This window comes from Eulemur rufifrons, chromosome 7 (assembly GCF_041146395.1).
Source record: "Eulemur rufifrons isolate Redbay chromosome 7, OSU_ERuf_1, whole genome shotgun sequence".
Lineage (NCBI taxonomy): Eukaryota > Metazoa > Chordata > Mammalia > Primates > Lemuridae > Eulemur > Eulemur rufifrons.
Window position 1 is genome coordinate 230,962,183 of NC_090989.1, and position 16,907 is coordinate 230,979,089.

The 16,907-nt window shown below is 34.7% G+C and overlaps 1 protein-coding gene across 5 annotated transcripts in view; it reads right to left on the bottom strand.

The window, feature by feature from the left end:
- Positions 1–16,907, bottom strand: part of PTPRD (protein tyrosine phosphatase receptor type D) — a 493,549-nt gene that overhangs the window by 77,692 nt on the left and 398,950 nt on the right. For all 5 annotated transcript variants that reach the window (XM_069476476.1, XM_069476475.1, XM_069476474.1 and 2 more), the window contains one exon: positions 1,467–1,590. In XM_069476476.1, coding sequence (XP_069332577.1) covers positions 1,467–1,590 — 124 coding nt within the window. The remainder of the gene's footprint in view (positions 1–1,466; positions 1,591–16,907) is intronic.

Here is a 16,907-nt window from a genome sequence, read left to right on the forward strand (position 1 = left end):
CATTGGTGAAACTTTGATAAATTTAACCAGCTTTTCCTGTGAGGAAAAAGGTTAACTCTTAAACACCTAGTATCTTTGGCTGCCTAAAAAAGGGATATAGCATTTTCCACCATCAAAAGCAAATTTATTGTGAGAATTTTGCAAAATCTATCAATGCCAAACAATAAGATATTGAGGCAATGGGGGCTGTGCGTATGGGTTTGCTCAAATGCTGAGAGTTCTTCTTCCCAAAACACTGGAAAGAAATGGATTAGTTGCCTTTGGTACTTACTGGGAAAGCTTTTACACAGAGCCTCACTTTCAAATGAATTTTGGACGCTAAGGAGGGAGGTAGATCTTGTTCAGAGTTATGAAATAAAATGGTGGTTGTCATAGATTTTGGAACCAGAAAAAAGGGACAGATACTCCAACAACTATGGATGCAAATGTCTCAACTGTAAAGTTTTAAAAAGGATTGAGTCTGAAGCTCGTATTATTTAGTGTTTTATAAAACATCTGCAAGAGGGTAAACAGGAAACTTTCAAGTATGAGGAGGACACAAAACTCTTCTAGGCACGAGTAAGGATGAAATGAATGTGGTATGTGACAAGTGGCGGCCCAGGGTGGCTGTGATGACACAGAGAAGGATTTAAGTGGCACTATAAACTATCCTCTAAGGACTTTTCAATCCAATGTGCTACTATAGCCAAAAAGACTAACAACATGCTGAGCATTGAGCATGAATTCCTAATTGTTTTAATAAGCCACATGAAAGGCACTCATCATTGGAAAGAGGAAAATGGAAAGATTCCTCATGAATACTTAAGATATATTTGAGGAGTAGCTCTCATCTTTCAGGAGCAATCGTTCCCTCTGGAATACACACCTTACTGCAATTGTGAGAGACAGATTTGAAATAAAGTGAGACAGACCAAGCAGTCCACACATTAGATATACCAGACAATGTGCTTAGATATACCAGATATCTTCAATGTTCCAATGGCATAGATATATTTTCTAAAATTCCCACAGTAAATTTTACCATACAACCAACACCTAACCCTGAACTGTCTCCAGTGGATATCCAGAAATATTAACAAACAAACAATCCCCTACACTCCCTTTTAATTAACAAGTTAGTTTATGGGTCTCCTCTGACAATCACCTGTTCATGCATAACCATCAACAGCCATCAGTAAAATGGGCAACCCCAGTTTGCTTCCCATATGAAAACTACATTCTCAAGTCTCGAATCTAGGGTAGAGGTAGGAAGGTAGTGAGGAATGCGCTTCTGTCATATGGTGCCAGGGCTACTGTGTGCCTGTGTATGATGTATTTATGTGGGAAAGAAAAAGTGAAAACAAGCTATGCCTGAATCTTAAGTAACTATTTTCATAGATGGCTAATATTCTAGCTAAAACTCTACTCTCATGCACATACTTAAACCCATGAAAATAAAGGTAAGAATAATGTTTGCATTTCCTTACCTTCTATTGCTGATAGAAGAACCCGGGAATGATCATAAGCAATTACATTTGCATATCTATTCTTTGGTTTGTTTACTTCCAAGTTTGAATGTTCCCATGTAAACTGCTGGCCAGGGTCAATTGACTTTAAAAGAAAAACAGCACACACACACAAAATCAATACTGAAAAACACTGGATTATAGGCATTTATCATAAGTAATAAACATGATTTAAAAAGAAAATTCTGAAGCCATACTTCATCAAGATGGTCCTAACTGTGAAGCTGAACACAAATACAACCAGCATAACATGAAATGATTAATCATAGTAAGAAACAATGATAGTCACCAGTATTGATTCAAATGGGAAAAAAATCAATATAGATGTTCTGTTTAATATTGGAAAGGCAGGTTTTTATTTTTACTTTTCCATTTCCCTCTCTGCTGCTGTAGTTTACAAGTTATCTTGGTTCAATATTCCTTCCAGGTCTGTGAACATTATTTTATCACGATTATCTTCCTTACTCTTTCCTATTTGTACATTAGCTCAGTCTTTTAAGTCCATTAATTGGTCTTTCACTGGCTTCATTGGACACAAGCTTTACTCTTCCTTCTCCTACATGTTCACACCTTAATGGCAACTTTGTCTGTTTTTCCATAACACACTGTGACCAACATCACAAGGCAATTCTTAAGATTGAAATAGTTTACAATAATAGTAAAGAAGGGACATCAATTAGATATAATAATCATCTTAGAATAATAATTTATAACCCAATACAGATAAAGCCTAATTATTTTTCTATTATCATTACATGTTTTCCATTTATCATTATGGGTTATGTTTATAGTCTGTTTCTTTTTATTCCCTATTTTAATCTTATTTTTTTTCTGATTTTAATGTCTTTGATGCCTTAGTTCAACTGAAATTATTCAACAATCTAAAATAAATATTGCACAGATATAAAATATGTAATTTTTTTATAGTTAAGTAGAAACATTATTTCAAGAACAAATTCAGGTTTCATTATAAAACGCTAGGGAACTTCTTAATTTCCTGCAATGTTACAGAACTCAAAACACCTTTTTCTTCATAAGAGGATTCTGACACCTTTTTAAAATGTATAATTTCATGGCATATGGAAATATGAGTTCAGTAATTATATAAACATGATTTTAAATGATCAAAATTAAGGTTTCAAAAATAATGATAAAATAGGTTTATATCTAGGTGAAATTCTTAAAAAAGTAAAGACACTATTGTGTTAATAGAATTTCTAGCAGTTATTTCTGATGCTGAGTATTTTCCATGCCTTTATATGTATATGTAGACACTAACAGTAAAACATAGCCAACAGCTATCACAAAGCTGTGATACAGCTTTGTGTACTAAAGCTGTGTACACTTTCTGTTAAAAGGCATAGAGTTTAGCACAACAGTAAGACTCACAAATGTAAAAAGTCAAGCCTATTAATAGTCTTGAATAACCTCCAACATACTAAAATTCTCAGCAGTATAGATTGCAGCCTCTAATTTTCTATAGATTATAAAACCTTTTCCCTTTCTTAGCCTGTGTTAATCTATATATAAAATAGGCAATCAATGAACAGTATTCAGGAAAGTAATTACCCATGCCTTAAAGTTTAAAAAGAATAATAAAGGGACTTTCTAGTTTGTTTTTCCAGGGAAATTTATCATCTCTCCTGCAGAATAAAATTCTCTCCAAGTATTCCATGAACTGAAAGAATGGAAGCCTTCAGATGCTCAGGTGGAAGACTTCAAGTCAACCTTGAACCTTGTCCACACAGAGCAGGATCATTCAGTGACCAAGACTTGCCTTAAAAGTCTCTCAAACTGATCCCAAATCTACAATCTCACTGCCACTCCCTAAATCCAGACCTTTAGTATCTCTTGTCTAATTGAAATCTCTCCTTTAATCTTATGCCATTCTTCATTCTGCAGGCAAAGTTGTCTTTCTAACAGGTTAGGTCCCTGTTTAAGAATTTCCACCTGCTCTGTGTGACTGTAGCCTAAATTCTAAATTCCTTAGCCACAGTCCTACCTATGCAGCTTTAGGCACTTTGCGTCTACACTCAGTAAGTGGTTCAACAGATGCTTTTTAAATAAATGAATAGAATTAAATAATTAAATGTTTTTGAGAAAAGTTCATAAAGACAAATCTGGGAGTAATGCCTCTATATAACATGGAAGTTAGAGAACAAACTTAGGGGAACTTTAATGTACACGGTACCAAAATTTATTTTATTATTTTATTTATTTTATTTTATTTTCCAGGTATTTTATTCTTTTTTTTAAATTTCAGACTATTACAGGGGTACAAATGCTTTGGTTACATAAATTGCCTTTGCACAGCCCAAGTCAGAGCTACAAGTGTGCACATGTCCCAGGCAGGGCACACTGCACCTGTTAAGTGTGAATTTATCCATCCCCGCCTCCCCCCTCCTACCTGCCCGACACCCTATGAATGTTACTTCCCATATGTGCATATAAGTGTTGATTGATTAGTACCAATTTATTTATTATTGGTGAGTACATGTGGTACTTGTTTTTCCATTCTTGTGATACTTCACTTCAAAGAATGGGCTCCAGTTCCACCCAGGATAATACAATCCATTATCACATGGCTTAATTAAGTACATGATTGTGAAATTATAATTACCACTGATATTCTACTTTACACTGATGAACATTATTGGGTACATTATTGATTACACATCATTTTCTCAAATATCCCAAGAAGCTAAGCTCAGTGACGTATGGACAGCGCTTTTGGTGGAAGTTATCACTACCTCTGATAGCCTTGTTTGACTCAGCCTAAGAGTACCCCACAGATGGATAAGATGGCATACATTTCGTTATGGTAATGAAATTGCATCTATCCACTCAAAGACACTGTTAACTCATGTCCATTTCCACTCTTGCCACATGCTCTCGGCCCACTCCATGATTTATCTGATACCTACATTGAAAACTATAAGAACCGGTAATGGAAACATGAGTTGTGTGCCACGTATGTTAAATACGCTTAGGTTTAAAGTGTGGCCCATGAGAAGAGGAACTATAAGTAACAGGATAAAGTATGATAATATCTGCTGGATCATTATGCTTTTCCATGCAATATTCTGTTTAATTTCTGCAATTGTTATAAGGGAGGTATGATTTTTTTTCCATTTGGCAGGTGAGGAAATTGAAGTAAAGCAAGATTAATTCAATAATTCTTACTGGAGGCCTTCTCAGTGACAGACACTGTGCTACTTGGTGTTTAAGTAATTTGGCTAAGCTCCCACAGCTGGATTCATACAGTTACCCTCAAACCCAGGTCTGCAGGATTCCAAAGCTAGCTGGTAATTACTAAGCTACGATGCTACCCAAATATTCAGAATGCCACTCCAAAATGAAGAAGGCCAACGTAAGAAACACACTTACACACGACTAGCCTTTATCTCGCCAGTCCGAATGATATTTCTTCCCAACTTATCATACTGTGTCATTCTGGGGCAATTACATAAGAAATCAAGTTTTAAAAATGAGGTTGGCTTCACATGGATGATAAAACAGATGGGATGCAGCTTACATTTATACTCGTTTTACACGGATCAAACAAACATTGATTAAATAATACTGACTTGTCTTTGTGCGACACAGCACTCATCCATCTGTATCTAGCTGTCTGACTGAATGCTTAACAATACACAACACAGGTTATTATTTTTGGAGCTTGTCGGAATGCTGAGAGCAGTAGCCTCAGTAAAGAAGAATAACGACTGAAAGTAGGGGAGGCATATTAAGATCTTTCATATTTTGAAAAAAAAAATAAAACTGGTTGAGGAAAATCAAATTTCCATTATTCTTGTTTATAAGGCAAAGATACTACATATAAATAAGACCCTAATTGCTAGTGGTGAAAGTTCTTTTGCCTCTTTGTTCTCTGGCTTTTCTTGGTGCCTGTTCTCTTGAAGAAGAGTGAAATGGCCAACATGGAGAAAGAGCAATGCCAACCTTGAGGGATATCAAAGTTCATTTCCATTTCAACCTCATATTTTGGGTTGCTTCACCCAGACTTTGCATCTTTCTATTATAAAGTTGAGCTGAGGTCATCCCAATATTATTCAAAACAATTTGAAATAAGCACCTTTGTACCTAATGTATTCAATTCCTTCCACTGGGTTTGATCTTAGTATTCGGTTTTCCTGAGCTTCCCTCTCAGTTATGTTTGCTTATCCTCTGGCTCTGTCTACCCAAATAATCTTCTGTGGGATACCCTCTTCTTCCCAGGACTCAATCTGAAGTTCTACCTTCCTGGGCTGGAAGCCCGGCTATGTTTCATTCAGTTTCACTTGAGAAGAATTTTGCAAGTAAAAAATGAAGCAAGCTGGATTTATTCAACTAAAAGTTGATCAACAGACTTTTGTCATAAGCTATATGAAAGTTGCACATTACATTATCACAGAACTCATAAATAAGAATGCTACTTCATCATGTTAACTTTTGTTTCTCCAGCCAATCAAAAAGCTCCAATCAAATAGACAGACACTGGATGAACCCTATATAGCATCTGAAACTTTACCAACATTCCAAACCATTTTACATTGCTTCCTGCCTGCACACTTGGCAATCACTTCCCATCACAGCTTTTGACTAAATCATTCTACAGCTAACAGATCTGTAACTCAATGGATTTGCTTCACTGAGAAAAAAGTGACCAAACAGAGGGAATATCCCCCTTGAGAGTGATCTAAAGAAGAAATGGAATGTCTTAAGTAGACACTTGCTAATATCAATACTTTGCATTTATGTAATCTTTAACCTGAAGGTCTGAAAGTTTATTCTTTTTCTTTAATCAAATAGAACTTTGTCTTAAAATAGGTAATTGGAAAAATAACCTATCTATAGCAGATGGATTTATAATATTGCACTGTATTCTTAATAAAAACAGAATTAAAATATAAATATTTATATCCAATAGTTATAACAACCACCACTTAGATAACATTTACTATGTTTTATTTGTGCTTTACATAGATTAACTCATTTATCTTCACAAAGACCCTATAAGTAGTTACCATTATTATCACAATTCTATAGATGAGGAAACTGAGGTATAGAGAAGGTAAGTAACTTTCTCAAGGTCAAACAACTAGTAGGTGGAGAAGCCAGGCATGGGGTCCAGACACTCTAGCCCTGGAGCCCGAGGGCCCAGCCAATCATGCTATGCTTCCTCTCTAGCTGAGCCAGAAAAGATTCCTTGATGGTTTTAAATTTGCCTTTCAACCATTCTCTTGAGACACTATGCAAGGAAGTCTGGGAACAAAAATCTATGGAGTGCTGCTGATCTATATTTATAATTCTAAACCCAAAACAAGAGAGTGATCATAAATTTGCACATCAGATTACAGTCATTGAGTAAAATTACATCCTGATATGAGAGTGTCCTTTTTCAATAAAGCTGAAGTCATCATCTTAAAGCAAAGTCCTTTAATGTTTCTGTAAAATTCAACCTTTTTACCCAGAAGAAAAATATAATTCAAATATGCAAAACACCACACAATACTAGTTGATCTGTGTTCTACTTTCCCTCATGCCATCAAAAGAAAAAACCTCAAAATACTCCCTTTAGAAACTCATCAAAGAGAAACCACAAAAAAAGATAGTGTCATCCTGTTTTTGTGTGTTTTTAAAACAACTAGCAAAAATTTAATTATATAGAAGGAACAGACCAACTAAGTCATTAGCCAAACTATGGGTCAGACTAACCATTCTTTTTACAGAGAATTGAACTTTCAATGACCTTAACTTCCAGAAAAATACTATCTTTTTACATAGTCCCCCATCAGAAGGTTCGTTTGGTTCTTACTTGGTGTGGTTTGCCCCGAGATATTCTCAAGTCCTTTCTGAGGTTTAGAAGAGCTATCTACCATTGACTGCATATTTCTGCAGTGAGGCCTTTTGGGCCTCATTCATATTCTCTCTCTCTTCTTTCTATTTGAAAACGGTAAATTAATATATACCCATTTGAAAAAGACTCATGTTTGCACACATGGGAAGGCCTATATTTTGCATGATTAATGGCCTGCTATTGGCATAATGAATACTTTCTTTAAAAAGAAGAACATGAGTTCAGTTGAATTCATCAATGCTTTAGAAACTGGAATGTGAGGTAGCGGTAGAAAGTCTGATGGTGAGAAAAATCTGGAAGTCAGAAACGAGGGTGTTAGCTTTCTTGTTGCCCCTGATTAGCTTTTGGTAGGTCAAATAACTTAGGTCTGGTTTGTTCTGTCTTCTCTTTCCCTACAAATGTCATTCCAGTGTCAGGTTTATGTCCCCATCTTCTCTTATCTCCCTTTATCTAATTAGTTATCAAATCTGAGTTTCTCTCTACAAGAGGACTTCTGATCTAGGCCACCACTAGAGTGTGAAGGATTGAAATAGATGCTTTTCGAGACTCTCAGCGGTAACTAATAAATGGGTATGGGAGTGCTCCACCTTTAATAGTAGAAAAGGCAGAGAGAATTTATAAATGTATCACATTCATCAAAGGCACCACAAAGTTTTCAATCAGATATTTTTGTATACAGTTAAAATTTTATCTTCAGCTAAGTGATAAAATTGGCTGGGTGTGGTGGCTCACACCAGTGATCCTAGCCCTCTGGGAGGCCAAGGCAGGATGCTCACTTGAGGTCAGGAGTTCAAGACCAGCCTGAGCAAGAACAAGACCCTGTCTCTACTAAAAATAGAAAAATTAGCCTGGAACTACTAAGAATAGAAAAAATTAGCCAGGCATGGTGGCACATGTCTGTAGTCCCAGCTCCTCGGGAGGCTGAGGCAGGAGGATAGCTTGAGCCCAGCAGTTTGAGGTTGCTGTGAGCTAGGCTGATGCCATGACGCTCTAGCCTGGGCAACAGAGTGAGACTCTGTCTCAAAAAAAAAAAAAAAAGCATCAACTCTTTATGTTGTCTAATGCTTTGATTTAAAATTATAACAACATATTATGTAACAAATACTTATAGAAAATCACCTAAAGTAATAATATGTCTATGTTATTAGAATTGATATGCAGAGAAGCAAAAAGGATAAATGATATGTATACATAGTAAATCATTCAGCCATAGGAAGTAAGTATTTGAAGCAACTCTTTGATAGATATTTTCTTCTAAATGATATCATGGTACTAAAAATGAGTTTATTTCACTGAGGATACTATTTACTCCCAGAAGTACATAAAATTATAGTAATTTAGCATGAATTAAAAGTGATGAAAAATGATAACAAAAACAAAACACTGGATTGTTTTCAACTCAGTAGGGCAACACAATGTGGTCTCTAGAATTCAGATAAGGTATTGTACTATTTTAACTGTGTGACTGTGGAAAAGATTACTTTTGAGAGCTTCTTCAAAATAAGAGTTCAGAAAAGAACATATAACTTTAAGATATGGAGATTTAAAAGTCCAGAGTTTTAATTATGCATCCCTTTTTAATATGCCCAACATTGTCCAGAACACTGTTAAATGCAGAAGAAAGGTATTCTAGTTGCCAAAGGCAATGTTCTAGAGGAATAAGAGCAGTGATGTGTTTTAATCCTAACGTTTTAGTTTTTAGCTATTTATCTCCTACATCGAATAAAGCAAATAATAAAAAAGAGATGGGAAGATTTGTAGTTAATGCTCTTAAAGAATACAGCATCACAGAGAATCATTTTACAAATATAGTTCACAGATTAGGATTTCTGATGTTATTTGAAAAAGCAAAAAGAAAGAATTTTCAGACAGTTCAAGGCAAGAAAATGTTATTAGAAATTTATTAAACTGCTCTGATTAAAGAGATAAAGTTGATTGAATTTGTAAAAACTAATTAAAATGATTTATAAAAAGTATTCACTTGATCAGCAGATCATTTAGAAAATAAAATATTTAATAATTAAAATAGGTTGTGTACACCTAGGAACATACACCTAGGAACATTAAAGAGTTGGGCCATATTAAGGAGTATACTATTGTATGTAGATGACAAATAAAATTACCTAGTGAATACAATCAATGTGCAGCATTAAACTAAATAATTCACTGCAGCCTCCTTTCTTTGCCATGGATGACAGTTTTTGGCACCACGGGCAACAGTTTTTGGCACCAAATTAACAAGATGGATGCATTAATTCTTTGTCACTCCTTGTAAATGTTGACACATCTGTACAGACTCCAAAGTATTAAGCGTAAAACACCCAATGCAAAGTTATCACTAAAAGAATTCTAAATGTGCTACCTTCTCCTTCCGCTACCCACTGATTTGTATAAGAACACGCCTGACCTAACACAATCTTAGCAAAACCATCCAAGGAATGTCTGGTTTCTCCCTGATGTTAATTTTATCTCCTTTTATATTAAAGCATAGAAATACCTAGTTAATTTAGACAAAGAAATCAATTTCTGCCCTCTTACCTACTATATAACATATTCTCTCTATATAATTTTGAACCTGATCTGCTTTTTTGGCAGAGATAACAAAAAAGAGCACAGCTACATATATGTCTCACTTTTCCCATTTCATTTAATAATGGCAACCTGACCATTTAGAAAATCCAATAAATTAAAAAAATTAATTTTTGAATGAATAGCTTGGTTTCAGAATTGTTGTGTGACTGATATTACAACAGCATTTAAGAAACAACACTATAAGGAAAATAGCAAAGATAAATCATCATCTTTGTTTTTACAAGTCAGATTAGCTGAGTTTTTGAAATAATACCAGTAATTATACTTTATCAAATATAGAAATTTCCATTTTGAACACAATATTTTTCTTCCTTTTATTTTACTTTGCATCCTGTAGGCAGATGCATTTAATATTTTAGGCTTTCAGCATTGCCTTGCTTGTCATTTAACAAAAAGTTTCTTAAGTATTTCTTTCTTCTTCCTTATTTAGTTTCTGATGTGAGGGAGAAAAACAGATGAATTCCTAAATTGAGATATAAATAAACTTTTGTTAATGTTTAGTCAATGTCTTTCAAGTTGCATTTTCTAATTCAGAAAAAATAAAAATTCTACATCCAAAAAAAATGACAAAAAGTAATGCTCTCTCCAAGTCTACGGCAAAATACAGAAAATTCTAAATAATGACTTTAAAACCTCTCAATCCCATTTCATCCCCAAATGTATTTAGTGCAACTGTCTAATTTAAACACATGGATATCCAAATGTGCCTTTTGGGCACAGTATATATACAAAGAACCCCTTGCTGTTAAAAGCATTAGTCCTTGCAGGTAAGGTAACAAAAGACTGCACTAAATATAGCCTTCTAATTAAAGAAGACACACAGGTTGATCGTTACCACTTATACCCATGGTGCCCAGGTATCTTAAAAAGTATTTACAATCTAAAGTTTAAGGTCTGCTTCTCTCTTACCTATGATAACCAAACTAGAAAGGCTACAACAAATTAACACAATCTGGAATTTTAGAGTTTAATATCTTGCTAAACTAAAAGACAACTTTCAAAGATTAGTTTTTGTGTTTAAAATGTACAGTGGTTTTATACAGTAACATTAGAGATTGACTATTCTAAGTAAAGTATTACATCAGAAAAAAATCAGTCCTTTGATTATTTTATATATTAGCCCTTTGAGAAAAAAATGGAGTGACTTGAAAATACCACTATAGGGGTTGTATTTTATCTGATGTTGTATACTTAGTGTTTAGCATATAATGGATTTTAAAATGTATTTGTAGAATGAATGACTAGAATGTATTATAGGCAGAATACAGGGCAATAATTACCTTTGCCCTACAACCATAGAAATAGTTAAATAAGTTTCCCCTCTGAAGGCGTGATGATAAAGTAAACATGTATTGGAATAGACCAGAGATATGTGAAAACATTTTAAATAAACAGAATGGCTCCTAGTTCACATTTGGCTGCAAACTGATTCATAAAAGCCATCATTGAGTTTGGCACATTTGAAATTCATTCTAGGCTAATACCTGTAACAGCCCATGATTTCCAACTTTTGCACCTCTACTTACCATTTGGTCACACAGAGGCTACTTGCCAGGTGATAGTTTTGTATAGACCACATTGCCAAATTTTCCGCATAGCAGTATGTGTTTATACCATTAATTGACCATTTTAATACAATAGTTTTTTTTTTCTTTCATTGTGCTTTGGCTTGTTTTAACAATCGTACTCCCCAAAGGTCTCAGAGCCACTTTCGTTGGGAATTGTGGGGAGAATGGAATCCCTATATCCCAGTTTGTACCTGCTGTCCCAGTGTAATTATTAACAGGAGCCTCTCTCACTCTCAAAGTGTCCCACTTTGGGCAATACATTATGTGGCCATACCCAGCTTCCTCATATTCGCATCTATATCTTTGGATCTAGGTGAGCATCACAGTCAGGTGTGTTTATGTATGTGTGTGTGTGTGTGTGTGTGTGTGTGTGTGTGTGTTGGGGTGGGGGAGAGAGACAGAGAGAGAGAAAGAACACTCTGCTAAAAACTAAGTCCATTTACAAACTCTATCACATAGACAGATGGCCAGGGGAAGTAAAGAGTAACTTCTACACTGCAACCTTCTCCACTTATCTAACATTGTTGAGGCAACAATTAGAAATTGAACTTGGAATGAGAAAAGGTAGCTGGCCAGACTCAACAATTCACCCTTGCTCAACTTATCTATGGAGCTGCATAGAAGAGGAAAAAAAAAAAAAAAAGGACGAGAGCAGACTGTGTGTTTATTAGCTCTCTAATTTAATCTGCTCTCTAATAAACAAGCAATTTAGCTTATTCAGATTATCACTGTGTTCCTTCTTGTAGGGCAGCACGGAAGATGGGAGGAATGTGGTGGTGTTATAAGCTGGTTGGATATGTATTCAATTGTGGAGCAAAGAACAAAGTTAATGAACTGATTTTATATATTGATAATTCATTCTATAGATAATCTTTTGTATCTAATATAATATTTTACAATGTTTATAATACTTAAAACTATGATTGAAAAATTAGGTATAATTATGCCATAATTTCTTTTTTTTTCTTTTTAATGCTTTGGAAATGAAACCACAGACTTATTCTATTGCTTGAGTATTACACAATTTAACCATCATACATGGCTTCAAATATAATATATTCTAAGTATTAGAACATACACTAACATGTCTTTTAAAAATCTGCCTGCAGTAACATATCTAAAGAAATAGTATGTCAGTCAGTAGGAGAGAAAGTCAGTCACAGACACATAGACAATGGAGGGCATCAGAAAGATGGCAGTATTCAGTCATCATAGTTTAATTACATGGCCATTAGGATCACACAACTAATGAAAGTGAGGTCCACAGATTCTAATCCTTTCCCAAGTTTACAACACTAAGGATCAGTTTCTGCAGTAAAGTGAACTTGTCGAGGTACTTTCATGGTCTGGAGGGCTGGCTTGGGATCACGTGGCCTTCCCCATCTGAATCACATTCATCCCACTCTGTACCCTCTTCAAAAACTGAGCTACTCATTGATTAATCCATTTCCTAGGGTTAGACTTCAGATATATTGTCAGATACTAAACTCTGGCTAAAAGTCTTGAAAGTGTAAAGCAAGGCTTTCCCTGGACAAATGTAAAGGACAGCCATTATAAAATCATTTACAATAATTACAAAAGCTTGGAAATAGTCTTAATATAATAGGATACTGGTTAAAGGACTTATAATATGGAAAAGTACGAACCTATTGAAATTGCTATGCATCTACTGACATGGAAAGATATATACTTTTACTATTAAGTAAAACAAAAGATTATAAAACAATACTTTTGTTAAAATATGTACATCTATACACATACACACTGCATGCATGTATGGATACAAACACATATAAAAACCTAGAATGTTAGATGGCAATGGTATCAGCACTTATCTCTGGGCTGTAAGTATTTATGATTTTAATTTTTTCCCTATGCTCATCATCTGTTTTAAATTTTTTTAATTTGTGAAAATTATACTACTTTCCAAAATGAGGGAAACAGAGAACACTTTATACAATTGTACATTTGACTTCTTCTTGTCCTGTTAGAGGGAAAGGGAACAGACTATAGGATTTAACAATCTGGAGGGTATTTTGTGAAAGCCATAGCAAGTATTTCAGTTGGCTTTTATAGTCTAAGGAGGTAAAGTTCAGTGTATATTTATGACCAAGAAAGAATACTAAAGGGGCAACACAAGACTAGACTATCTCACTCTGAAGTCACCAAAGAATGGTAGTGAGACATAATCAGGTTAAATTATTAATACCTCTGATTTTGAAGATGATGATGATGATGACGATGTGTATCATCACTACACACTAAATCTCATGTAATTCTTAAAACAAATTTAGAGTTAGATACTGTTATCTCCACATTACAGATAAAGAAATTGAGACTTACAAGAGTTAAGGCACTTTCTATGAGTTACCCTGGCAGTCCATAAAGTAGGGGAGCTGGGATGTGAATCCAGGGATTTCTGCCTTTGAAGTCTGAGCTCTTAACCACTGCACTATAATATACACATAAATTATAAATTTACTATCATAAAGTTTAAGTCCTTATTTCAAAACTGTGGACAGTAAGGAAAATAGATTAAACACCAGATGTCTCTTGTCAGTTCTGGTTTAATGATGCATTCATCTCACAGTAGTTTTCATTTCCAACATTTTTTGATAATGACAGACAAGCTATATCTTTCTATATGGTTAGATTTTAACATGATTCTGATCAAATCCAAAAGAGTGGGATCTTAAGTATAACATTTACCCTTAATAATTAGGAACAAAAAGACATGTGATCTCAATTTTTCCCTTATATCTCCCCACCCAATGGTGCTTCCCTCTCCTTCACACACCATAAATTCTGCAGGGATGGAGAGAAAGCTGATGCACATTCATTCCTTGGACCTGAGTAGCCACAATGCAGCAAAGGGTAGAGCAGTATTGGCAGAAACTATCGAGAATGGTGAGAGACCAATAATTCATGAATAACAAGTCTGTACTAACAGTTTTAACGACTATTGTAATGGTTTAATGGATAGCACTTTAATAGGATTTCTAGTAGAATCCTTCTGAAAACTTGTCTTCAATAAATCTGTCGTTAACAAAGAACTAGACTGCTTCACCACATAACCATAGTTTACCGAATCTGAACACAAAAGAAGTATGGCAGTTGTCATCCTGTATTACTGTCGCCGTCTCAAGTATTCTATTAGCTATTGTGAGAGAGACAGCTACATGCTCAAAATGTAGGTTGCCAGTGAGAGAGGCATATTTATGCTGAGATGCAGTAGACATTAAACCAAACACAACTGAAGGCTCATGATTGTCATGGTATGTGCAAAGACAAAAGTTGAACAGTAACTGCAATCCAAATACATAGGTACGTGAACATTGAAACGAGCTGGAGTTCTCGTTGAAACAGCTTATTAAATTCTTGTGGGTGATTTGTTTTTGGACGCCTACAGTACTCTGTTTCTCCATTTGTCCCAGAGTTATTTTATGTTGTCTTGTTTCCGCTATTGACAAAGTTCTTTAAACTTTACCATTCTCAGCAGTTTCTGCCAATGTTATTCTACCTTTGCTCCAGGATGGCTATTCAGTTCCAAGGAATGAATGTGCATTAGCTTTCTTTCTTTTTTTTTGCAGAATTTATGAAGTGTGAAGGAGAAGAAGAAGGGGACACCATACAGTCAGGGATTTGCGTGTTGTGTTCCTCAGGGTACACGCCACCTCAATATAAATATGGAATTGGCTATAATCAGTCGTAGTGAATAACCCTAAATTCCAGCCCTTGGCTCTGTTTTCCTCTATCCGTGTCAGAAGTTCTCAATTCTGACTTTCTCACATTGGAATACATTTTGCTTGGAGAGCACTTTCTTATCCTTTCTCTTTTTCTAAATCCTACCTTTCTTTCAAGGTTCAGCTCAAATCCTACTCTCCCAATCCACTCCTGCCTAGATATCTCTCCCACACACTTCTACATGTGCCCACCATTGTACTTTACAGTGTGAGCCACCCATTTGGCAACTAGTTTTGCTTAGCCTTGCAACATCTTTTCTTTGAAAGTTTTTTAAATTCATTATTATAACTTATCTTTTCATTTGACAATTCTTTATTTCTCCAACTCTAAGTTCTTGAATGGAATTATAGTCTACTGTACATTTAGATAGTCTATAAAATCGCTACCCCAGTGCATGTAAAATATACTTTTATAATGTTAACAATTTCAGGTTTTTGTCTCAATTTCTATAAATCTTTTGAGGTTGGGAAACTTATTTCTTTTGTAATTACACTTTCATGCCCTGAGTTTTAAAGTGTATACAAAGATTATGATGCATTATTTATTAATAGATTATCTTCTGTCAATGCTAATAGCTGGAAATTCACTGACTTTACAGCAATTTATACTGATTATCAAGACTATTAAGACGGGTATATTCACATCTAATGGGTGCGGTGCGCACTGTCTTGGGGATGGACATGCATAAAGCTCTGACTTGTGTGGGGCAAAGGCAATATATGTAACCTAAACATTTATACCCCTGTAACATGCTGAAATTAAAAAATAAATAAAACCCCACAAAAATCAAGACTATTGAAAGTAACCCATTGATTAAGCTAAAGTTCATTAAAGTTCTACAAATTGAACAAGGAGAGACTATACTAGAAGAATAAAAATACCCCTTCTCAGATCCAATGTTGGAAAAGTTTGAATAAACATACCCTTCCTAGAAGATTTCTATACATCTATTTACTAGTAATGTTACTGTAAAAATGACTTCCTCTTTCAAAATCAAAACTATTATCACTCAAGCTATCCAATAAAAGTAAGCAGAATTTTATTCTGGAAAAGACAAATAATTTGAGTTCATTTAAAATACCTCTTATTTATTAAGAAAAATATTAGGTGATAGATTCTGCTCTTTAGACAGATTAAGTCTCATTTACTCTAACTTGAGGGTATAACTTGGAAATTTAACAATAAAGCAAAAACAAAATACAAAAAGGCTAAACAATCTTACAAATAGTAACATGGGTGAAGTTATAAACATAAAAGGCATGCTCTAACAGATAGAGCCTCTTTTATCAACATAGATACTAATATATAAGTTGGTTGCCCTAATCAATGATTCACAAAAAGGGAAGAACAGGAAAGGATCTACATGATGCTTTGGCACCCACATTTCTTTCTGGAGACATATATTTTATCCAACTAGGGAAATTTTGGATGAAATTATAATACTGATTACTATGCTTCCTAACTGCTCCCATATCTTAGAGAATTATAAAGAAGTTCTTCCAGGGAAGCATAATAAGGAACAAATGCTGCTCCTTAATCTTATTTTACATACATTCAACTAACACAATATGATAAAGAGAAATTAGAGTTTTCTTTAAAATGGGTCCCAAAACCTAAAAGTTTGAAGGATTTATTTTTCTG